Here is a 26,187-nt window from a genome sequence, read left to right on the forward strand (position 1 = left end):
GCTCATCCTGACATGACCCTCCAGCATGACAATGCCACCAGCATACTGCTTGTTCTGTGTGTTATTTCCTGCAAGACAGGAATGTCAGTGTTCTGCCATGGCCAGCGAAGAGCCAGGATCTCAATCCCATTGAGCACGTCTGGGACCTGTTGGATAGGAGGGTGAGGGCTAGGGCCATTCCCCCCCAGAAATGTCCGGGAACTTGTAGGTGCCTTGGTGGAAGAGTGGGGTAACATCTCAAAGCAAGAACTGGCAAATCTGGTGCAGTCCATGAGGAGGAGATGCACTGCAGTACTTAATGCAGCTGGTGGCTACACCAGATACCGACTGTTACTTTCGATTTTGACCCCCCCTTTGTTCAGGGACACATTATTCCATTTCTGTTTGTCACATGTCTGTGGAACTTGTTCAGTTTATGTCTCAGTTGTTGAATCTAGTTATGTTCATACAAATATTTACACATGTTAAGTTTGCTGAAAATAAACACAGTTGACAGTGAAAGGATGTTTATTTTTTGCTGAGTTTACTTTAAAACACACACAAGTGAATTTGTCCCTGTACTTTTGCTCCCCTAAAATGGGGGACTACAGCATGTACAAAAAGTGCTGTAATTTCTAAACGGTTCACCCGATATCAATAAATATACCCTTAAATGAAAGCTGAGAGTCTGCCCTGTAACGTCATAGTCATTGTTTGATTTCAAACGTTTGGAGTAGAGAGCCAAAATAAGAAAAAATGGTTCACTGTCCCAATAACTACGTAGGGCACTAATTCATATCATAGGCCCAATCGAGCACACAGCCATGCAATCTCCATAGACAAACATTGCAGTAAAATGTTCTTACTGACAAGCTCATTGATTTTCAACGTGGCACTGGCATAGGATGCACCCTTTCCAATAAGTCAGTTTGTCAAATTTCTGCCCTGCTAGAGCTGCCCCGGTCAACTGTAAGTGCTGTTATTGTAAAGTGGAAACGTGTAGAAGCAACAACGGCTTAGCCGCAAAGTGGTAGGCCACACAAGCTCACAGAACGGGACTGCCGAGTGTGGAAGCGTGCAGCGCGTAGAAATCATCTGTCCTCAGTTGCAACACTCACTACTGAGTTCCAAACTGCATCTGGAAGCAACTTCAGCACAAGAATTGTTCGTCGGGAGCTTCATGAAATGGGTTTCCATTGCCGAGCAGTCGCACACAGGCCTAAGATCACCATATGCAATGCCAAGCGTCGGATAGAGTTTTTTATTTTTTTATTTTTATTTCACCTTTATTTAACGAGGTAGGCCAGTTGAGAACAAGTTCTAATTTACAACTGCGACCTGGCCAAGATAAAGCAAAGCAGTGCGACAAAAACAACAACACAGAGATACACATAAACAAACGTACAGTCAATAACACAATAGAAAAATCTATGTACAGTGTGTGCAAACGTAGAAGAGTAGGGAGGTAAGGCAATAAATAGGCCATAGAGGCGAAATAATTACAATTTAGCATTAACACTGGAGTGATAGATGTGCAGCTGATGATGTGCAAGTAGAGATACTGGGGTGCAAAAGAGCAAGAGGATAAGTAACAATATGGGGATGAGGTAGTTGGGTGGGCTATTTACAGATTGGCTGTGTACAGGTACAGTGATCGGTAAGCTGCTCTGACAGCTGATGCTTAAAGTTAGAGAGGGAGAGATAAGTCTCCAGCTTCAGTAATTTTTGCAATTCGTTCCAGTCATTGGCAGCAGAGAACTTGAAGGAAAGGCGGCCAAAGGAAGTGTTGGCTTTGGGGATGACCAGTGAAATATACCTGCTGGAGCGAGGTAAGCACCATGGTCTTGTAGTCAACCTTTTTTTTTCCAGTGGTGGACAAAGTCGTTCACAGAGAGGTAGGAGGGAGGGGGAGTAGGTGGAGGAATAAGGAGGGAGGAGAAGGTGGAAAAGAGTTTCCTAGGGTTAGAGGCAGAAGCTTGAAATTTAGTGTGGTAGAAAGTAGCTTTAGCAGCGTAACAGAGGAAGAGAATGTAGAGAAGAGGGATTGAAAGGATGGTAGGTTCTCCGGAAGTTTAGTTTCCTCCATTTTCACTCAGCTGCCTGCAGCTCTGTTCTGTAAGCTCGCAATGAGTCACTCAGCCACGGAGCAGGAGGCCCGAGCCAGCCCGGGAGGAAAGGGGACATTGCGAGTTATAGGATGCGGAAAGGGAAGGTAGGAGAGTCGGGTCAAAGAGGCAGAATCAGGAGACAGGAGGGAGAAGGATGTAGCAGAAGGGAGAGATGATAGAAGAGTAGAGAGTAGTGGGAGAGAGAGAGTGAAGATTGCAAAGGCGCATGACCATCTGGGTAGGGGCTGAGTGGTTAGGGTTGGAGGAAAGGGAGACAGAAAAGGAAACAAAGTAGTGATCAGAGACCTGGAGGGGGGTTGCAGGGAGATTAGTAGTCGAGCAGCCTCTAGTAAAGATGAGGTCAAGCGTATTGCTTGCCTTGTGATTTGGAAGGGATTACGAAAGGGTTAGGTCAAAAGAGGAAAGGAGGGTAAAGAGAGAGTTGGAAAGAAAGAAATTGAAAGCAGACGTCAGGAGGTTGAAGTCGCCAAGCACAAAGAGCGAGGAGCTATTGTCAGGAAATGAGCTTATCAAGGTGTCTAGCTCATTGAGGAACTCTCTAAGGGCACCTGGTGGGCAATAGGTGACAATAATGTTAAGCTTGAGTGGACAAGTGACAGTGACAGCATGGAATTCAAATGAAGAGATGGACAGGTGAAAGAGGGAGAAAATCTCCACTAAGGAGAAATTAGTAGAACTGTGCCACCACTGACGACCAGATGCTCTTGGACTATGAGAGAAAACATAGTCAGAAGAAGAAAGAGTAGCTGGAGAAGCAGTGTTCTCTGGGGTGATCCATGTCTCTGTCAGGGCCAAAAAGTTAAGGGACTGAAGAGCAGCATAGGCTGAGATGAACTCGGCGTTCTTGACCACAGATCGGCAGTTCCAAATGCTGCCTGAGACTCGGAATTCCACATGTGTTGTGCGCGCAGGGTACACTAAATTAAAAGGATTGCAGCCAAGGGTTGGGGAGCTTGTGTAAAGCCTACAGGGAGAGGTGCAAAGGTATAGAAAACACATATACATAGTTGACAAAGCTACAAGAGAGCCAAATTTGATAATCTGTAAATAACTAGATAAAATACTCAAGTGAGAGAATGTTGTGGAGCCTTCCTCTCTTTCCTTCCTCGAACAACTCTGCAGAATAACTCGAACCGTCATTGTTTCGGCCACGGTCTTAGTTTTAAGACAAAACCGCCACTGACATGACCGACACTTACAGATGTTGCTGAGAAACTAGGGGAGACTGAAGAACTAACTCTAATTGCTAATAGTCTAGCAGAGATGGAGAGCACACTTCCCTGTACTAATTGCTAATTGCCCCCACCCCCCCAATCCTGGTTGATGTGTCAATAACTATCGGCAAATTATGCACAGTCAGCAGTTCACACAGCAAGTAGGCCACTGGGAAGACAGGCAGCAGTTAAAGTAGATGGCCCTAGCTAACAGTACTAGACAACAACAGATAAAGAGACAAAAAAATTATAGTTATCACGAGTCCTCTAGCTATAGATTGAAGCATGACAATGCCCCCGTGCACAAAACGAGGTCCATACAGAAATTGTTTGTTGAGATTAGTGTGGAAGAACTTGACTGGCCTGCACAGAGCCCTAACCTCAACCCCATCGAGCACCTTTGGGATGAATTGGAACGCCGACTGCAATCCAGGACTAATCACTCAACGTCAGTGCCCGACCTCACTAATGTTCTTATGAGTGAATGGAAGCAAGTCCCCGCAGCAATGTTCCAACATCTAGTGGAAATCCTTCCAAAAAGAGTGGAGGCTGTTATAGCAGCAAAGGGGGGACCAACTCCATATTAATGCCCATGATTTTGGAGATGTTCGACGAGCAGGTGTCCACATACAGCATTCCATATAAGGCATCCAGACCTTATGAAATTTGCACAGTATACCCTTAATCTTGTAATAAATCAAATCTAGTGACATATAACTTTACATTTCTGCCATCCATTTTGACATTCCAACATTCCAATTAATGGCAATGCATTTCATAGCCGCTATAAATGCTTGGTTACACAGATTCTTCTGATAACAGTCTCCAGTATCAATATTTCCAAGCAAACAAAAACAGGAAGAAGGGAGAATCTGTAGACATGCTAAGATAAAATAACATACTCTTTGCCAGAATTCGCTCAGCATTCACCAGAGCATAACATATGCAATAACATTGAAATATATCCCCTTTTGTGTTTTATGCCTCCAGTAGAGGAATTACATATCTGAGTGCATGATGTTCAGTTTCACTGGCATATAGTACGTTCTATGGATGGTCTTAAACTAAAGTAATTTATGTCTGAGATTATATGTACACGATTGGTTATTCAAACACATCTGTATCCATTCATCATCATCAGTAGTGTCTCCCAGGTCTTCCTCACATTTTGTTTGTGTCATCGGTAAAAGCCTCTGTCAACCCTTGATACAGTTTGGAAATCAACTTTAGAGGTTTGTCAGACTGTTTTAAAATAGTTTCAATCTTTGAAGCTCCTGGCTTGTCCAGTGTTTGCTGCACAGAGAGAATAAAGTGTTGCATCTGCAAAAGTTAACCTCAAAGCCATCACAGACGGGTCTTCCCTGCTTCCCTGACCCTGCTGAGACCCCTGTCACCATCTGATCCTGGTGTACATTTATACATTATTTTATCCAAGAATGGAATCAATGGTTCAATAATTGAAATGACCATTATTCCCAGATCCCAGACTGTAGTCTACCCATCAACTCAAGATGGAACTTTGTATCCATTCACTGATTGTTATAATATACTTCAAAATTCACCTCCGCTCCGAAGACTGGTCTTCCATGGCTGTCTGACCCGGCTGGGACACCTGTCACCATCTGATCCTGCTAAAACATGATGAGCATAGTGTTGTGTACTGAATGTGTTTTTTTGGTTATTATATGATTCCATATGTGTTATTTCATAGTTGTGATATCTTCACTATTATTCTACAATGTAGAAAATAGTCAAAATAAAGAAAAACCCTTGAATGAGTAGGTGTTCTAAAACTTTTGATTGGTAGTGTATATATTGCAAATTCGTAACATAATGTACAAATTGCAATTTGCAACATATTATACAAAATGGATGATGGACATCCACAAATGAATACATACCATACGAAACGTAACATATCATACTAAATGGAGGGAGACAGATTTACATTTACTATGTTACATCTATCCCCGAGTCCAAGTTGCAGCGCTACAATGTCACATTGTAGCTACAGGCGTAAGATAGTTCACACATACTGTGATGTTTATCTCTTCTTTTTTTGTCATGGACTTGATTGTACAACATTAAAGAGTAATTTAATGACTAAATCATTATAGAAGACTACTATTTTCTACAGCAAAATATGTCTTCTCCACAGGTGATAAAACATGAATGAGACGCGCACAGATGATTATGACAACACAGAAAACTACACTAATGATTATCCAGATGATAACGAATATATCTGTAACCTGAATCCCAACCGTGATATGGAGATAGTCATACAGACCTACTTCCATTCCTTCATCTGTGCATTCGGTTTCTGTGGCAATGCATTGGTGATAGTCACATATGCCTTCTACAAGAAAGCCAAGACCATGACGGACGTGTACCTTCTGAACGTGGCGGTGGCAGACCTGCTCTTCATCGTGGCCCTACCTCTCATAATTTACAATGAGCAGCATGACTGGAGCATGGGCTCAGTGGCCTGCAAGGTAAGGAGTTCTCACAGTTCCTAATGAAGTTCCCAATACAGGTTCTAAAGTTCAAAATTTGTTCCTTTCCACATTGCATGGACAACAATGTTTTTCTTCATTTTATTTAAATTTATAAGGCTTTGCAAGGAGCCTACAGCATCAACCTGTACAGTGGCATGCTCCTGCTGGCCTGCATCAGTGGAGACCGCTACATCTCCATTGTCCAGGCCAGGCGCTCCTTTGGCCTCCGGTCCCAGAACCTGATCTATAGCCGCCTAATCTGTACAGCCATCTGGGCTCTGGCTATAGCCCTGTCCATCCCCACAGTCATCTACAATGAGCTGGTTGAGGAGACCATCTTGCTGGAAGGGACTATAACCGTGTGCCAGGCGCAGTTCCAAAGTAACAGGACCGCCCGGTTGATGAAGGTGCTGGTGCCTAGCCTGCAGGTGGCCATGGGGTTCTTCCTGCCCCTCCTGGTCATGGTCCTCTGCTATGCCAGGATCCTATGGACCCTACTGAAGGCCCAAAGCACCCAGAGACACAAGGTTTAAGTATCCACCAAAATTCCAGTCATAGAATTGGAATGTTTAATTCTAAGAATATATTTGTGTCCAAGTCAATGTTTCTTATTGGGTCAATTAAGTTTATCTCATCTTCTCTTCAGGCGGTTCGTGTGGTCCTAGCCGTGGTGGTGGTCTTCATCGTGTGCCACCTGCCCTACAACGTGGTGCTACTCTACCACACGGTAGCGCTGTTCCATCAAAGGGAGTGTGAGGTAGAGACCATCATCCTCACCACCCTCACCATCACCAGGAGCCTGGCCTACCTCCATTGCTGCCTCAACCCCATCCTGTATGCCTTCATCGGTGTCAAGTTCAGGAGCCACTTCAGGAAGATCCTGGAGGACCTGTGGTGCATGGGCAGGAAGTACATCTACCCATCTGGACGCTCCTCACACATGACCTCTGACCTCTATATCCCAGCACACAAGTCCACCGACGGATCCAACAAATCCAACAAGAACGGCTCGTCGTTTACCATGTGAAGATGGGAGTAGGTAGAGATGACCTCCAATTACTATGGGTGATGATAGCATGGTTAGTCAGGAAATCAAGTAGTGACTTGTATTCTGTGTACAGTGTGAGTATTTGTTTGCTACTGTATCTACATGATTTACCTATAGTATTTGCTGTATTACTCCAAATGAATGCTCCTCGTTACTCTAATTACAGAAATTACAGAAGATAGCTTACGGTTGTGAATGTGCGTAAATAAAAGCCGGGCATTCTACCAGAGAATTCTAGAACTTGGACACTGTCTTGTTGGCCTAACGTTATATCCTATTTTGACTTTGGTGCAGGTCATGTTGTTCTTCACGTTACCATCTCTGGTAAATACATACTACAGTATATCAAATAAAATCTGTTAATTTCTCACATACACAGGATACAGAAGGTGTAGTGAAATGGTTACTTGCATAGTGGAGTCTTTTGTTTAGACATGTAGCTAGCTAGCTAGCTAGCTAGCTAAACAATGAACCATAATCCCAACTCAAAACGTTACATGCATGACACACACACACACGATAACATATGCACTATACATACACATGGATTTAGTACTGTAGATATGTGGTAGTGGTGGAGTAGGGGCCTGAGGGCACACAGTGTGTTGTGAAATCTGTGAATGTATTGTAATGTTTTTAAAATTGTATAAACTGCCTTAATTTTGCAGGACCCCAGGAAGAGTAGCTACTGCTTTGGCAGCAGCTAATGGGGATCCATAATAAATACAAAAACAAATCTGGGAGGTAGCTAGCTAGCTAACATTAGGTAGCTAGCTAGCTAGCTAACATTAGACTATAACTTGCAATGCAAATGGCTCTGAGATGCATATAATATTACTACACAGATCATACATGTAACGTTAGCTAGAGAGCCAGCCCACCAACATTAGCTAGCTATGTAACAGTATGCTTTAACTTGAAATTAAAATGACTTAGACAAAATTAGAAATGTATAATATCTGAAAATGTAGTTAGCTAGACTATCTTACCTGTATACATGGATGGACGCTTCTCCCTCTGTCACGGATGCCATGGTTGCAGATGTATAAAACACTTGTCTCCGGATTACATCAGCCTTCTGTGTGTTTTCTTTTCAACTCGCTCTGCATATTTGCAATCAAACACCAGAATTTTCTCCATCTCCTTAGCTATATCATACTCTAATTCCACCAGCATTCCACTGATTTCAAAACTCGGTCCTCCAGAAAGTGGAGAGCAACACTTTTGCAGTTCTACTACGTGATATCTTTCAAAAAAGCTGCGTTAGAAAGGATTACCTACACATACTGACCAGCTCATGCCACATGGCAGACCAATCCGAACTCATCTCTCGGCATGTCTAGCCCATCTATTATCTCAGACAATCATGGCTAGTGGGAAGGTCCCTGTCTTTTTCCGTGGATGAACCAACTAGGCTCATAATTTAACAATTGTATTCGTATTTACAGATGGCATACAAGTTCGTTATTAAGGCACATGAAAGATCACGTTCCAGAAGGCATTTCTGCCAAAAAACGGATTTCAATTTTATTTTAAAGTTTACGTTCAAATGCCTCTCTTGTGAAGTAGTGACGTGCAACATGCACCTAGTTTTCTGAAACGAGTCATATTTTTGGGACCAGGGATGTACAGTACTTGATGTCAAACTCATACGGTGCCAGCTTGGCAACCCATCTCTGCTCACAAGCTTTAAGCTTTGTTTTTGTCAGGATGTACAGTACCAGTCAAAAGTTTGGACACATCTACTCATTCAAGGGTTTTTCTTTATTTTTACTATTTTCTACATTGTTGAATAATAGTGAAGACATCAAAACTATGAAATAACACATATGGAATCATGTAGTAACCAAAAAAGTGTTAAACAAATCAAAATATATTTTACATTAAGATTCTTCAAAGTAGCCACCCTTTGCCTTGATGACAGCTTTTCACACTCTTGGCATTCTCTCAACCAGCTTCATGAGGTAGTCACCTGGAATGCATTTCAATTAACAGGTGTGCCTTGTTAAAAGTTCATTTGTGGAATTTCTTTCCTTCTTAATGCGTTTGAGCCAATCAGTTGTGTTGTGACAAGGTATACAGAAGATAGCCCTATTTGGCAAAAGTTCATTTCATGACAAGAATAGCTCAAATAAGCAAAGAGAAACGACAGTCCATCATTACTTTAAGACAAAGGTCAGTCAATGTGGAAAAGTTCAAGAACTTAAGTTTCTTCAAGTGCAGTTGTAAAAACCATCAAGCGCTATGATGAAACTGGCTATCATGAGTGACTTGCTTGCGAAGGCTATAGCACAGCATCTAGACCATTGCTGGATGCCTCCAGAGAGTAGGAAGGGTTTGTCGAAGTTGGGGTGGGCCAACAAGACCTTGTCCAGCAAGGCTTGCTTTAGCTGGAGGAAGACCTGCTTGCACTCTGTTGTCCAGTCAGTTGCCGTCAACTTCTTGACAGGTGAGCGTCTCTTCTTCATCTTGCAGTGTGGAGCCTTGTGCCCAGTTGTCATGCAAAAGAGAAGCTTTGCGAGGGTCAAGCATCCTTCAATTAACTGTTGGTAATACACCACCATCCAGGGGAACAACCTTAGTTTATTCTGAGAGGGGATGTCACTTCCGTCTTCCATCAGGTCAACTTCCGTCACGCCTGCAATGGCCTTCACTTTTCTCAGGATCTGTAGCTACACCATCCTCACTGACGACACTAATTTGTTCTTAACTTCTTAGGTATAGGGGGCGACATTTTCACTTTTGGATGAATTTGTGCCCAAATTAAACGGCCTTGTACTCTGTCCTAGATCATATGATATGCATATTATTATTACTATTGGATAGAAAACACTCTGAAGTTTCTAAAACTGTTTGAATTATATCTGTGAGTAAAACAGAACTCATATGGCAGGCAAACTTCCAAACAGGAAGTGAAAATTCTGAAATGGGTCGCTGTGAAAGGCATCGCCTATTCAATTGCATTATATTTATGGATCTGTATGCACTTCATACGCCTTCCACTAGATGTCAACAGGCAGTAGAACGTGGAATGAAGCGTCTAGCCTGATGTGGGACCGAATGAGAGCCTTTGGAGTGACAGGTCAGGCAGATTGCCAGTACTTGGCCGCGCACATTGGGAATGTCATTTCTTTGTCTGCAATGCGTTAGATAGACATGAAGAAATTCTCCGTCTGGGACGTTATTGGATATATATGAGAAAAACATCCTGAAGATTGATTCTCAACTGAGTTTGACCAGTTTATTCGACTTTTAATATCACTTTTTGAAGTTTTCGTTCATTGCGCAAATGTGTATGGACACGTGAGCTACACATGCTAGCCAAAGTTGCTAATTCGACAGACGTAATGGACATTATAAAACAAAACAACTATTTATTGTGGAACTAGGATTCCTGGCACTGCATTCTGATGAAAGTTCATCAAAGGTAAGGGAATATTTATGATGTTATTTCGTATTTCTGTTGACTCTGACTCTGTTGATTCCAACATGGCGGAGAATGGCTGAGCGCTGTCTCAGATTATTGCATGCTGTGCTTTTTACTAAAGTTATTTTTTAAATCTAACACAGCGGTTGCATTAAGAACCAGTGTATCTTTAATTATATGTTAAACATGTATCTTTCATCAAAGTTTATGATGAGTATTTCTGTATCTCACGTTGCTATCTGTAATTACTTTCGCTATTTTGGAGCCATTTCTGAACATGGCGCCAATGTAAAACCACGATTTCTGGCTATAAATATGCACATAATCGAACAAAACATAAATGTATTGTATAACATGATGTCATATGACTGTCATCTGATGAAGTTGTTCAAAGGTTAGTGATTCATTTTATCTCTATTTGTGGGTTTTGTGAAAGCTATCTTTTCTGTGAAAAAATGGCGGTGTGTTTTTGGATATTGTGGTGAGCTAACATAAATATACGTTGTGTTTTCGCTGTAAAACATTTAAAAAATCGGACATGTTGGCTGGATTCACAAGATGTTTATCTTTAATTATGTGTACAACATGTATTTTTCATCAAAGGTTTATGATGAGTATTTCTGTATTTCACATTGCTCTCTGTAATTATTCTGGCTGTTTTGGAGCCATTTCTTTACATGGCGCCAATGTAAAACCACGATTTGTGGCTATAAATATGCACATAATCAAACAAAACATAAATGTATTGTATAACATGATGTCATATGACTGTCATCTGATGAAGTTGTTCAAAGGTTAGTGATTAATTTTATCTCTATTTGTGAGTTTTGTGAAAGCTATCTTTTCTGTGAAAAAATGGCGGTGTGTTTTTGGATATTGTGGTGAGCTAACATAAATATATGTTGTGTTTTCGCTGTAAAACATTTAAAAAATCGGACATGTTGGCTGGATTCACAAGATGTTTATCTTTCATTTGCTGTATTGGACTTGTGATTTCATGAAATTATATTGTATTAGGTTGCATCCAGTTACATGTTTTAGTAATTCTTTGCTAGATTTTGACAAAAGAGCATATCATGCTGTGAAATTGGCATTGATAAACACGGAGGAATAATTCAACATTTCACAATACAAAATATGCAAAGAATGTCATATTCTTGTTAATAAAAACCCATAGCAATTTCATTAAAGAAATAATACATGAGGCCATTTATTTTAATTTCTCTCCTTTTCTATGTTGTCTATAGCAGCACTACTGATTTCTGCATGTCGCACCATCAAAGACGCTCACCACTCCCTCGCCAGGCTGACGCTCTGGCTGCTTTAAAAATGGTGGAAATGCCTTTTTCTCGACAATGTACGTTACCTCTGGCTACTACAATGTGGAGATGCATAAGGATGACCAGAGATTCACAGCCTTTACATCGCCATTTGGATTTTATGAATACAACCATATTCCACAGGGGTTATGTAACAGTCTGTAACATTCATGAGGATGATGCTAAACATCTTCGGAGATCAGAACTTTCTTAGCCTGCTGTGTTACCTTGATGATCTCTTGGTCTATGCGCCCACTGAAGACCTGGGTTCTGCAGGAACTGGAAATGGTCTTTGAACGTCTTAAGGCTCACAACTTCAAGCTCAACCCAAAAAAGTGTCACTTTTTGCAGAGGTCTGTGATGTTGTTGGGGCATATCATTTTTTTATTTTATATAACCGGATCCGGGATAACTGTCATCAAAAACGCTGACTAGCATAGCCTAGCCTAGTGCCACAGGGATATAATACAATACAAATACTGCATTTCAGGTCTCTAAAATAAATGTATTTGCCTAGGACAGATATAATCTCGCACGGAAAATACAAATAAGCTCTCCCTAAATTTCCATGGGATGATTTGAATATACCAATCTTTTCCTTCAAAAGTAACTTGGTGCCAGAGGGAGCCTTTCCAACAAAAATACCAGACAGAAGCAGGGTGTGATCTTATTGGGTGATAGGAAGGAATACATCCCTAATAAATCCCTAATTGACCCCTGTGCCATTCATATCATTACAGCCTTAGCATACAGTATACTGTGTTTATCATAACAGCTACAGTACTCCGATCACTTCCCCATGTCCAATATCACTACAAAGACACAGTAAGACCTTCCTCTTTATTCTATTAACATCCTGTTTTTGATTCAACCACCAAGGTTATTTATGAGCTTATCAGGGAAAGGGCACATTTCAACAACATAGGTTTTGGTTTGTGCAAAATTATAGGAGGGAAGGTAAAGACTTCAGTTACCCACATGAAAGTGTTGGTGTTGAGCAGAGTGAAAAGGCACTAGCCCTGTTTATACTTGGTTCTAACATGGTATCTTTGTCCTGATCTTGTCCACATTGTGATTGTGCCCACATTTTTAGACCGGTGTATACATTAAAAGACGCATCTTCCTGACCACCTCCAGAGGTAGTCAAACTCGCATTGTATCTGTATGCTAAACCGAAGCATAAGGAAGCATTTAGGGCCCCCTTGAGCACAAAGGGACAAACAACTCCCCAACACTCCATTTGCAAGAATTAGCATAAAGAGATAAAGGGTCTTCCCCATAAACTGCAGTTTCCTGCACCAAGAGAAAGGTAGTTAACACCAATAGAGGGGAAACGGTTACTATGCACATCAATTTTAAAGCCTATGGATTCTGTAGTGATAATGTACTTAGAATTGAGGTTGTATTCTTGACAAGTTTATTGCATAAAGCATTGTGTTGTGTTTAAAGTATTATAGTAAAAAACTGAGAAAAACAAATACTGGTATAAAGAACGTTGCATACAGCTTCTTGAATAAAACAACCACATACACAATATCTACAAAAGTATGTGGACGACCCTTTAAAATAGTGGATTCGGCTATTTCAGCCACACCCATTGCTGACAGGTGTTTAAAATTGAGCACACAGCCATGATGTGGCTGAATGGAAGCAAGTCCCCTGAGATGTTTGAAGAGCAGGTGTCATGTAGTTCTGTATACTGTCGTGGAAATTCAGTACTGAGAGAGATTTGGTCATTTCTTCAAACAATCATCTTTATTAAATATCGATTAATTATTGCAATAATTAGGCTGCTCGACCCTCCACCCTTGAGTGTTGGACCGAATAACCTAACCTTTACACAAATGCAGAGTACTATATATAGCTGACACTAACAATGCTCAGTCATGGTTGGTTCAACCCCCCTCATGCAGACCAAGGAGCATCAAACCACTCTGGGTTCATCCTGTCGTTATCTGCACATGGGTGTTGTCTTTACCCCACCCTGGCTTAGTTTCCCAGATGCAAGGATGATTTAGAGACAATGAGGAATTGTTCTAAACTCCTCCATCTCGGTTACACCCACCACATCTCGTCTATGTAATGCAGTCTAACTAAATTGTCAGCTCAAGCCATCTCTGGTGACCATACACCCAGATTAGCTGCAGGGAACTAGAGTGGAGACCATAAAAACACAGACACTAGCAGCACAGAAATATCCTCCTATTTGTTAAGTATCAATTGCTAACTATTAATATCAAACAAATCAGGTAAATATGTCATTTTGTGGTTGTGAGTGAAGCAAGCAGCTGCAAGACACAGTAACATGCCATTGAATCCTCTTAGTTACGTCCCGGAAATCTTCTATTCTTCCCCAATGTATTGTTGGTGGGAAGGAATGCATACACTTCCCAGAGAATTTGGGACACATGCAAGTTTGCAACACAGAATAAGTGAGAAGCGCGATGTAAAAATATTGCACATTACAACATAACACAAAGTCATACACTTTTTCTACTGTCACTCCAGCATAATACAGATATTCTCTATTTGGAATAAAGCATTGCTTTTCTTTTGTTGTACATGGGACTGAGGTAGAAAACTGCATCAGTGACGCGTGTCGGCAGATAGGGAAAGGCATAGAAGAAGAACATATCCAGCTTAGAGACCAACAGATATCTGCGTTTAGGTCTGTACGCTGTGAGGGCGTCCACCATAGCGTCTATGACCAGGCTGCTGTCCTGGTTGCCAGTCATACATGTAGACATGTGGTAGTTATTAGCCAGGTCCACATACTGTCTGTTGAACATCTGTTGACGCTCCTCGTCCAGTTTCTCCCAGATTTCTGTCCCTGTTCTCCTCTTCAGGATGCTGGTAGCAGGACCAAAGTTACCTGGCTGGATGATGCTCACCTGAGATCATCACCACAATGTTAAAGGGGCACTCTGAAGTTCAAACAATAAGCAGTCACACCGCCAGTGTTTTGGTGAAGACCTGAGGGATGGGGCTGGAGAAATGTAACCTTTCTCAAATTCATAAACAGAGCTATGGATGCAAGGATTGGCCATCCATGATATCAAAGTTATAGATTTAACCATGTTTTGAAGCTATAGTGTTTGTTTACAATTACATTGTTTACCAACAAAGAAGTAAAACAAGCTTATATTTTGGGTTCTGATGGGGTACCACAGTTGAACTAGGATCATGATGCATTTATACGTTATATTCTTCAAGAATAAATGGGTATACTGTATATCATTAACTTAAATGTCCATAAATGGACATAGCAATCACAGATTGACGTTTTAAGGGGAATGTGTTGGTTACAATCAATGTAAAAAAATATAGTGTATTAAAAAGACACACACACACAGTAATTATTATGATTACCAAGAGTTGTCTTTACCTTTACTCCAAAACCGGCCATCTCTACCCGTAGGCAGTCTGCAAACGCCTCCAGTCCTCTCTTGGACATACTGTAGGCTCCCATGGTCAGACAGTTGAAGAAGGCAAAGATGCTTGAGACGTACACCATCCGTCCTACGGAAATCAATGAACATTACACATTTTAGAACACTGTGGAGTAATATGAACATTGAATGTGATAAATCAAGAATTATGAAATGGTGATGGTAAAATAATTATTAAACTTACCTTTTGAGGCACGGACCAATGGGAGGAAAGCTAGGGAGGTCCTGATGCTGCCAAATAAGTTGACCTCAGCTATATTGCGATAATCATCAATGGAGTTCCACTCTGTCTCTGACCAGTCTGAGATGCCAGCATTGTTCACAACTGCCCAAAGCCCTTCAAACAAAACAAATCAACTTACATTAACAATGTGTGTAAAACCTGTTAAATCCGTTTTGTCATACGTGTCTCACATTTCAGCCTGGCGTCAGAGCCATATGAAGCATACTATACATATTTATGAGCACCTCCAAGATGATTGAAACTGTATATATAGTTTTTGGGGTGGCAGGTAGCCTAGTGGTTAGAGGGTTGTGCCAGTCACCGAAAGGTTTCCTAGATCGAATCCCCGAGCTGCCATGGTAAAAATCTGTCGTTCTGCCCTTGAACGAGGCAGTTAAACCACTAGGCCGTCATTGTAAATAAGAATTTGTTCTTAATTAACTGACAAGCCTAGTTAAATAAAATATATACTAATGGTCCAGTTACTTTAAACCCGACCAAATCCAAATAGAGCTGTCATTCTTATTGAAAGCAAGTCTAAGAAGCGGTAGATATGCTCTGTGTGCGTTATTTCTATTTCTATGCTTTCTATGTTTTTGCATCTTTTACCAATATTTTTGGTTATGGAAAAGGTATTTCGCAGTGGTTAAGAACTACTCTATTTTAGGAACCAGGAAATGGCGGAGTAATTTATGCATAGCACATCTTAAACATATCTGGAGCAGGCTGTAATATGGTTTTGATACGCCCGCGGAGCGTGCGATTCGCAGTGACTAGGCCTTCATCAAGGAGCCTAGGCCTTGTGCTGGAAAGTTTTTGTAGGCCATTATCCTACATTTACTGATTGATTCATCTTAATCTATTAGCCTACATTGCTATATAGCAACAGCATCATATTTAGAGTCAGCAAACTAGGTAAGTGTTTTGATTTCCCACTACCTCAGGAGGTGAAATAATATTGCCTATAGGTGTCTGCAAATTCTCTGAAGAGCCCCAAAAAACCTGATAATTCTGGATCATTTTTGACAGGTTTCACATCACAATTTCAATCATGCATTCCCTGGATAGGTTTGATGAAATAGCTTTTCTTTGAATCATATATAGGCTACCATCTCCGTTGTCTTACTTGGCACTGGAAACAAATATTCTAGAGCCCTGCAAAGTAACTGTCCATCAAAATAGTTACATTTGTCACATTACTATTTGTCCATATTATCGTCAGGCTCTAGCACCTCCCACAAAAATAATTCATCGCTGATTTTTCAGCATTATCAAAAAATAGGTCAACATATCGGGATATGGATTTTTGTCCATGTCACCCAGCTCTACCCTAACCCTAATTCCTGCAATCCAAAGGTTGCAAGTTTGAATGACACTATAAGTCCTCTAATTCGTATGATATTGTACGACCGCTATTCAATTCATAATGTTACCTAAAGAAATGTAATATAGCATGCTAAATGGAGGTATGCACAAAATCCTACAAATTGCCCTGAGCCCAGGTTGCACATTTTATGTTGTAGTTGACAACAGGTGCTTTTGAGAAGGAAAAGGTTCACTCTTAGTGTTAACAACAGTCAATGCATCATTAATAAAGCCCTGGGGGGAAAAAGGACTTGTGAAGAGCAGGAACATCAACCTCAGAATAGTCTTAGTCATGGGTCAGCAACAGGTGTCCCACAAGCCATAAACAGCCCCCAATAGAATTTATTTTAAGTAAAAAAAAAAAAGAGGCTAAAATCACCAGGAATTAAGCCAAAATGTGTTACATTTATGAAATCTGTTCCAAAGTATTCCCACAAAAAAAAAGAGACGTGATCATGTATGACATGATTATTTAAAAAAAAATGTCTTATTGGGTTGAGTCGTGCTCAATTTGCAGTGTACAATTGGGCTATGTTCCGCCCCTGACTATCCGCTCCGACAGAAATTGGCCCATGGCTGAATATACTGTAGTTGCCTACCCCTGCTTAGTCTTAAGAGTTTCTTTTGAGAAGGAAATTGGATCAATTTTGCGTTAACAGTCCGTAATTGTTATGTTAAGTAACCTACTTGTAACAAAGCTCACCTTTCTCTGGCAAGTTAGATTGGACCACAGTCCTTGCCTGTGTCACATCTTCATCTTTAGTGACGTCTAGCTTGAGAATGTTCATGTTGCTGGAGCTCTCTCTGTGCAGAGTTTGGGCACCATCTCCGTTGGGAAACAGACAACCGGCGAAGACCACAAACCCCTGAGCATCCAGCCTGCGGGCCAGATGATGACCGAATCCGCTGTCACAGCCCGTTATCAGTACCGCATGGCCCGCTCCTATCACCGCTTGGGTCCTGCCGCGGTACGACAAGAGCATGAGGGCCAGGAGAAAGATCGCACAAACGGATGAGACAATGATTCTTCCAAAGGGGAAGGAAGTGAGAACAGTGGTATCCATGCCAACGATGTTTAGAAGTTATCCAATAATGCTTCCCATCATTGCAAAATTGTCAGCAACAGCGTCCATTCTCAACCAGGGATGTAGGCTATTTATTCCTGAAAGACAACAAAGAAGTTTTTTGTGCAGACTGTTGGGATGTTCTCTATGCTTTAGGGCAGGGGTGGCAAACAAACAAACAAACATGCTTGTGTTTCTAGCTCCAACAGTGCAGTAATACCTAGCAATAAAAAACAATACACACATAATCCCAAAAAAATCTGAAATATCAGAACGAGCAATGTCAGAGTCCAGATTTATATTTATATATATAAAATATAATAATTAAGTTCTGTATAGACAGTATATGAATAGAAAAGGTGCACAGCAGTAGTCAAATAGGATGAGCATGACTACATATGAAGTGGGTAAAACAGTATGGAAACATTAATAAAGTGACCAGTGTTCAATGACTGTACATAGGGCAACAATCTCTAAGGTGCCGGGTAGAGTACCGGGTGGTAGCTGGCTAATACAGTAACTGAGGTTCAGGGCAGGATACTGGGCGGAGGCCGGCTAGTGGTAGCTGTTTAACAGTGTGATGGCCTGGAGATAGAAGCTGTTTATCTCTCGGTCCCAACTTTGATGCACCTGTACGGTCTCCACCTTCTGGGGTGAACAGGCCGTGGTTTGGGTGGCTGAGGTCCGGGGGAGTGGAGTTCGGGATCCATGGTTTGGCCCACTGAAGTCTGGCCTCTGGCCATCCAGGCCAGATCACTGCCTCTGATTTGGCCAGTGGAGGTCACCACAAATGTCCAGGAGCCAGAGTTTGAGAACTTTTTGACCCCTTTTTTATTTATTTATTTTTATTTCACCTTTATTTAACCAGGTAGGCCAGTTGAGAACAAGTTCTCATTTACAACTGCGACCTGGCCAAGATAAAGCAAAGCAGTGTAACAAAAACAACACAGAGTTACACATAAACAAAACGTACAGTAAATTACACAATATAAAAATCTATCTACAATGTGTGCAAATGTAGAAGATTAGGGAGGTAAGGCAATAAATAGGCCACAGAGGCGAAATAATTACAATTTAGCATTAACACTGGAGTGATTTATGTGCAGATGATGATGTGCAAAAGAGCAAGAGGATAAGTAACAATATGGGGATGAGGTAGTTGGCTGTGCTATTTACAGATTGGCTGTGTACAGGTACAGTGATCGATAAGCTGCTCTGACAGCTGATGCTTAAAGTTAGTGAGGGAGATATAAGTCTCCGGCTGCAGTGATTTTTGCAATTCGTTCCAGTCATTGGCAGCAGAGAACTGGAAGTAAAGGCGGCCAAAGGAAGTGTTGGCTTTGGGGATGATCAGTGAAATATACCTGCTGGAGCGAGTGCTTCAGGTGGGTGCTGCTATGGTGACCTGTGAGCTGAGATAAGGCGGGGCTTTACCTAGCAAAGACTTATAGATGACCTGGATCCAGTGGGTTTGGCGACGAATATGTAGCGAGGGCCAGCCAACGAGAGCATACAGGTTGCAGTGGTGGGTAGTATATGGGGCTTTGGTGACAAAACGGATGGCACTGTGATAGACTACATTAAGTTTGCTGAGTAGAGTGTTGGAGGCTATTTTGTAAATGACATCGCCGAAGTCAAGGATCAGTAGGATAATCAGTTTTACGAGGGTATGTTGGCAGCATGAGTGAAGGATGCTTTGTTGCGAAATAGGAAGCAGATTCTAGATTTAATTTTGGATTGGAGATGCTTAATGTGATTCTGGAAGGAGAGTTTACAGTCTAATCAGACACCTAGGTATTTGTAGTTGTCCACATATTCTAAGTCAGAACCGTCCAGAGTAGTGATGCTAGTCGGGCGGGTGGGTGCTGGTAGCAATTGGTTGAAGAGCGTGCATTTAGTTTTACTAGCATTTAAAAGCAGTTGGAGGCCATGGAAGGAGTGTTGTATGGCATTAAAGGTTGTTTGGAGGTTTGTTAACACAGTGTCCAAAGAAGGGCCAAATGTATACAGAATGGTGTCGTCTGCGTAAAGGTGGATCAGAGAATCACCAGCAGCAAGAGCGACATCATTGATATACACTGAGAAAAGATTCGGCCCAAGAATTGAACCCTGTGGCACCCCCATAGAGACTGCCAGATGTCCAGACAGCTGGCCCTCCGATTTGACACGCTGAACTATATCTGAGAATTAGTCGGTGAACCAGGCGAGGCAGTCATTTGAGAAACGAAGGCTATTGAGTCTGCCGATAAGAATGCAGTGATTGACAGAGTCAAAAGCCTTGGCCAGGTCGATGAAGACGGCTGCACAGTACTGTTTTTTATTGATGGTGGTTATGATATCGTTTAGGACCTTGAGCGTGGCTAAAGTGCACCCATGACCAGTTCGGGAACCAGATTGCATAGTGGAGATGTACGGTGGGATTCGAAATGGTCTGTGATCTGTTTGTTAACTTGGCTTTCAAAGATTTTTAGAAAGGCAGGGCAGGATGGATATAGGTCTATAACAGTTTGGGTCTAGAGTGTCTCCTTTTGTGCTGGTGATATCTGGCCATGATATATATATATATATATATACGTTTGTGATATATGGCCAATATACTATGTCTAAGGGCAGTTTCCAGACACGCCTTGTTGTGTCATGCGTAAGAACAGCTTTTAGCTGTGGTATATTAGCCATATACCCCACCCCCTTGTTCCTTGTTACTTAAATATAATATAACATTCTGCCAAGACTATAGATGTTATTGTACAAAACAGTGTCATCATCATGCGGTCTACTTTTTCCTGTGAAAAATCACACAATAGGCACTTCAGATAAATACTTAGAGAACAAACTGCATCTTACGCATGGTGGATCAACAAAGTGATTAGCTTCTGGACTCTGAGAAAGCCTGTTCTAGCAGTAATCGCCCGTGAAAAACCAGTTAGAGACACTTGGAAGGGGCCGATAACAAACAAGTGAAAGGTCTTTTCTTATGGTGGGGTATATTTTACCAATGTCTACGATGCTGGCCTTCTGCGAACATGAGGCCATTTCAATGTAAAAGGACCCATGAAAACCAACATGAAGTTTATAGGAGACTGTCAAATCTGGTGTCAAATGAAAGCGAACTGTCTATATTTGAGAAATTAAGGCATATATACATTTCACTAATATTTTCTATCCAAAATATTAGGAATAAGAAAAGACTTTGATTTCTGTTCAAACAGATAGAAAAAGGGTATTGGAAAACATCTACCAGAAAATGTATTAAAGTATTAGAAATACATCAAAATCCAATAACGTTGAAGTAAAGACCCCTGCCAACTAATATCAACATATATTTAGTTTTGGAGAAACTATTTTCCTTGTGTAAGATTAAGAAACATTGATTCACATAATGAATCATTATGTGTTTAAAACATGAAATTCTGTTCCCAAATTGGTAGCGGAACTTCACAAATATCTGTAACAGAATTACTGCAATTAAATTGGCAACAATGGGAAATCATAGTAGTCACTAACCACAGTTGAGTCACTTGCTACAGTCCTCCCTTCCACTGGTATACGCTTATATTCAACTCATAACGGCTGTCTTTCTCTTTCTGTCGTCTGGTGGTCAAAGCAAGTGTGAAAACAGTCTGGACAACCAATCCATCTCTCTCTTCTTTCCATTTAATGTTGCCTCTCCCGGCTCTTACTGACACCTACCCATGGGCCCAATCTCTTTACATTTACTGTAACCAGCATCCTTACCCACTGAACACCGACCGTCACTGGACATCCATGGATGTTGAAAAGTAGTTGATTTGGTGAGTCCACATTTTGGGGTTTTGGTATGGTCCAAACCAGCTTTAATTTCAACTTCGAGAGATGCTGATTTGGCCCAATCATAGATGTCTATGTTTCACAAGTTTGGACATCAAAGTACAGCACAGCACAGAACAGTAGAGTTTAGTAGAGTACAGTACATTATAGTGTCCTCAATTATAGTGTTCTCTACTGTGTTCTGTACTGAACTATACTTTACTAAACATTTTTACTTTACTGTGCTCTCAACACTTGTGAAACATAGACGTCTATGATTGGTTCAGATTTGTTCCGGTCCAACCAATTTTGGTCTTGTTTGGGGGCAGAGCTCATTAAAATAATAGCCAGTGTGTAGTACAGATCAGGGACCCACGATGAAATTCCACTTCCTGTAAATCCACTTCCTGTAGTTCAATAACCAAAATAGATTTCAATGTGTCATGTCATAGCTGACACCCCATTCTTTCTGCAGACATCTTTGAATCTTAATTCGGGAGAGATATTTAAAAACAGAGGTCACAAACTGAGGGAGATTTTACCAAAATGATTTTACCAAACTTTGCATCTGCACATGGTATACATTTTTTAAATGACAAATCTGACTCAGCGCAATTCCGTTACCATTGAATTGCCCATTAACTCTGTTGGGTTTAGGGTGCTCTCGATATTATGGCAATGTGATGTTTGTCGAGTTGCTACGTTACCAAAAGACAAACTGAAAATGTTGTGTCACTGATCTACACACAATACCCCATAATGTCAAAGTGGAATTATGTTAAAAAAAATGTACTAATTAATTAAAAATGAAAAGCATTCAACCATTTTGTTATGGCAAGCCTAAATAATACATGTGCTTTCCAAATCACATAATAAGTTGCATGGACTCACTCTGTGTGCAATAATAGTGTTTAACATGATTTTGAAATTACTACCCCATCTCTGTACCCCACACATACAATTATCTGTAAGCTAAATCGAGCAGAATTTCAGGCACGAAGAGCAGGGAGGTTTTCCTATGGTTCACAAAGAAGGGCACATATTGGTAAATGGGTAAAAAAAGCAGACATTCAATATCCCTTTGAGCATGGTGGAGTTATTAACTTTACACATTGACTGGTGTATCAATACACCAAGTCACTACATAGATACAGGCACCCTTCCAAAAGAGGAAGGAAACCGCTCAGGGACTTCACCATGAGCCAAATGTGATTTTAAAACAGTTAGCGTTTAAATGGCTGTGATAGAAGACACCGGAGGATGTATCAACAACATTGTAGTTACTCTACAACACTAACATAAATGCCAGAGTGAAAAGAAGGTAGCCTGTACAGAATATTAATATTCCAAAATATCATCTTGTTTGCAATAATGCACTAAAGTTTTACTGAAAAAAATGTGTCAAAGAATTGAACTTTTTGTCCTGAATACAAAGCATTTTGTTTGGGGCAAATCCAACACAAGACATAATTGAGTACCCCTCTTCATATTTTCAAGCATGGTAGTGGTTGCATCATGTTATGGGTATGCTTGTCATCGGCAAGGACTAGGGAGTTTTGTAGGAGAACATGCAAAATCCTCGAGGACAACCTGGTTCAGTCTGCATTCCAAAAGACACTGGGAGACAAATTCACCTTTCAACAGGACAATAACCTAAAACGCAAGACCATAAATACACTGGAGTTGCTTACAAAGACGACATTGAATGTTCCTAAGTGTCCTAGGTACAGTTGACGTAAATGGGCTTGAAAATCTATGGCAAGACTTGAAAATGGCTGTCTAGCAATGATCAACAACCAGGGCTTGAAGAAAAATGGCAAAAATTGTACAATCCACGTGTGCAAAGCTCTTAAGAGACTTACCCAGAATGACTCACAGCTGTAATCACTGCAAAAGGTGACTAACATGTATTGACTCAGGAGTTGAATACTTATCTAATCAAGATATACAGTGGCTTGCAAAAGTATTCACCCCCTTGTCATTTTTCATATTTTGTTACAACCTGGAATTAAAATAGATTTTTTTGGGGTTTGTATCATTTGATTTACACAACATGCCTCTTTGAAGATGCAAAACATGTTTTATTGTGAAACAAACAACAAATAAGACAAAAAATGGGGCCTCCCGGGTGGCGCAGTGGTCTAGGGCACTGCATCGCAGTGCTAGCTGCGCCACCAGAGTCTCTGGGTTCGCGCCCAGGCTGGGCTGGGTTCGCGCCCAGGCTCTGTCGCAGCCGGCCGCAACCGGGAGGTTTGTGGGGCGACGCACAATTGGCATAGCGTCGTCCGGGTTAGGGAGGGTTTGGCCGGTAGGGATATCCTTGTCTCAGTATGTAAAAATGTAATATGTAATATGTAAAAATGTAAAATGTAATAAAATGTATGCACTCTACTGTAAGTCGCTCTGGATAAGAGCGTCTGCTAAATGACTAAAATGTAAAATGTTAATGTTAAAAATCTGTAAACTTGAGCGTGCATAACTATTCACCCCCTCAAAGTCAATACTTTGTAGAGCCACCTTTTGCAGCAATTACAACTGCAAGTCTCTTCGGGTATGTCTCTATAAGCTTGGCACATCTAGCCACTGGGATTTTTGCCCGTTCTTCAAGGCAAAACTGCTCCAGTTCCTTCAAGTTGGATAGGTTCCGCAGGTGTATAGCAGTCTTTAAGTCATTCCACAGATTCTCAATTGGATTGAGGTCTGGGCTTCGATTAGGCCATTCCAAGACATTTAAAAGTATCCCCTTGAACCACTCAAGTGTTGCTTTAGCAGTATGCTTAGGGTCATTGTCCTGCTGGAAGGTGAACCTCCATCCCAGTCTCAAATCTCTGGAAGACTGAAAACAGGTTTCCCCTCAATAATTTCCATGTATTTAGTGCCATCCATCATTCCTTCAATTCTGACCAGTTTCCCAGTCCCTGCCGATTAAAAACATCCACCACCATGCTTCACTGTGGGGGATGGTGTTCTCGGGGTGATGAGAGGTGTTGGGTTTGTGCCAGACATAGCGTTTTCCTTGATGGCCAAAAAGCTCAATTTTAGTCTCATCTGACCAGAGTATCTTCTTCCATATGTTTGGGGAGTCTCCCACATGCCTTTTGGCGAACACCAAACGTGTTTGCACATTTTGTTCTTTAAGCAATGGCTTTTTTCTGGACACTCTTCCGTAATTCCCAGCTCTGTGGAGTGTACGGCTTAAAGTGGTCCTATGGACAGATACTCCAATCTCCGCTGTGGAGCTTTGCAGCTACTTCAGGGTTACCTGTGGTCTCTTTGTTGCCTCTCTGATTAATGCCCTCCTTGCCTAGTCCGTGAGTTTTGGTGGGCGGCCCTCTCTTGGCAGGTTTGTTGTGGTACCATATTCTTTCCATTTTTTAATAATGGATTTAATGGTGCTCCGTGGGATGTTCAAAGTTTCGGATATTTTTATAACCCAACCCTGATCTGTACTTCTCCACAACTTAGTCCCTGACCTGTTAGGAGAGCTCCTTGGTCTTCATGGTGCCACTTGCTTGGTGGTGCCCCTTGATTAGTGGTGTTGCAGACTCTGGGGCCTTTCAGAACAGGTGTATATATACTGAGATCATGTGACACTTAAGTAAAGTCCACCTGTGTGCAATCTAAGTAATTATGTGACTTCTGAAGGTAATTGGTAGCACAAGATCTTATTTAGGGGCTTCATAGCAAAGGGGGTGAATACATATGCACGCAACGCTTTTCCGTTTAAATTTTTTTTTAAACAAGTAATTTTTTTCATTTCACTTCACCAATTTGGACTATTTTGTGTATGTCCATTACATGAAATCCAAATGAAAATATTTATATTACAGGTTGTAATGCCACAAAATAGGAAAAACGCCAAGGGGGATGAATACTTCTGCAAGGCACTGTAAGTGTTTTATATTTAATAAAACATCTATAAATTCCTTCACTTTCACAGAGTATTATCTGTAGATCGTTGACAAAAAAGGACAATTAAATCAATTTGAATCCACTTTGTAACAACAAAATGTGGAAAAACTCAATGGATAGGAAAACTTTCTGAAGTTTGTTGCTGAAGTATGTTGCCTATAGGTGTATCAATTTCACCATATTCTAATTCACCCCCCCCCCCCACACACACACAAGTTGGTTTGGCAGTGAGTGGGAGGCATAACTCACTTTCATGGGTTGCTCAAGTGAAACTAATTGAGACAGCATGTAAAATTGAGGCTATAACCAATCTTTGTTCAAGAGAAGCCTTTCTTTCTGACATGTTCAACAGCAGCCTGTGCTAACTGATTATAGTCAAACAATCAACAAGTCTATCACATGCTAGGGACCGGCTTATCGGGAGGGGGTCTTCAACGTTGCTCTAGTCTTTGGATATGCCCCAACTCTGATGTCTAAGGCCCATTTACATTGCCGAAAGATGGAGATTCTCGAGAGGTATGGGAAAAATCCAGAGAATAGATGTACAGTATTACTGTAATGTAAAGCTACAAATTTCTCACGTCTCTGCAAATTTCTCACATCTTGACTACTACCTCAAGAGGGAACACACAATCCTAGCCCAACAGTTGCCCCCCTCCAAGCAGCGCAGTGTAAACACAATTGTTTCGTTGAGCCCAATACTCCTACAGTAAAAATGACTGCGAGGAAATATAACACATTTTCAGTGCACATATTCCCCCCTGACCTCATTAA

At 41.2% G+C, this 26,187-nt stretch overlaps 2 protein-coding genes across 2 annotated transcripts; one reads left to right on the forward strand and one right to left on the reverse strand.

The window, feature by feature from the left end:
- The first annotated feature begins 5,490 nt into the window (after positions 1-5,490).
- On the forward strand, positions 5,491-6,847 carry LOC120059776 (C-C chemokine receptor type 6-like). Its single transcript, XM_039008827.1, has 3 exons — positions 5,491-5,817; positions 5,937-6,347; positions 6,467-6,847. Exons 1-3 carry the CDS (start codon positions 5,491-5,493, stop codon positions 6,845-6,847), a joined length of 1,119 nt encoding a protein of 372 aa, XP_038864755.1.
- Positions 6,848-14,139: 7,292 nt separating this feature from the next.
- Positions 14,140-17,634, reverse strand: zgc:113142 (uncharacterized protein LOC503524 homolog). Its single transcript, XM_039008828.1, has 4 exons — positions 17,355-17,634; positions 15,248-15,400; positions 15,000-15,133; positions 14,140-14,505 (listed from the first exon to the last, which is right to left on the reverse strand). Exons 1-4 carry the CDS (start codon positions 17,632-17,634, stop codon positions 14,140-14,142), a joined length of 933 nt encoding a protein of 310 aa, XP_038864756.1.
- Between the last annotated feature and the right edge of the window lie 8,553 nt (positions 17,635-26,187).

The sequence above is a fragment of the Salvelinus namaycush genome, chromosome 15 (assembly GCF_016432855.1).
Source record: "Salvelinus namaycush isolate Seneca chromosome 15, SaNama_1.0, whole genome shotgun sequence".
Taxonomy (NCBI): domain Eukaryota; kingdom Metazoa; phylum Chordata; class Actinopteri; order Salmoniformes; family Salmonidae; genus Salvelinus; species Salvelinus namaycush.

Bases quoted from the DNA above. Each gene is read 5' to 3' on its own strand.
- zgc:113142 (XM_039008828.1), bottom strand. From the start codon at position 17,634: ATGCTCTTGTCGTACCGCGGCAGGACCCAAGCGGTGATAGGAGCGGGC. The intron at 15,401-17,354 runs GTGAGCTTTGTT...TTTTGTTTGAAG, and splicing joins ATCTAACTTGCCAGAGAAAG to GGCTTTGGGCAGTTGTGAAC. The intron at 15,134-15,247 runs GTAAGTTTAATA...TGATTTCCGTAG, and splicing joins ATTGGTCCGTGCCTCAAAAG to GACGGATGGTGTACGTCTCA.
- LOC120059776 (XM_039008827.1), top strand. From the start codon at position 5,491: ATGAATGAGACGCGCACAGATGATTATGACAACACAGAAAACTACACT. The intron at 5,818-5,936 runs GTAAGGAGTTCT...TAAATTTATAAG, and splicing joins TGGGCTCAGTGGCCTGCAAG to GCTTTGCAAGGAGCCTACAG. The intron at 6,348-6,466 runs GTTTAAGTATCC...TCTTCTCTTCAG, and splicing joins AAAGCACCCAGAGACACAAG to GCGGTTCGTGTGGTCCTAGC.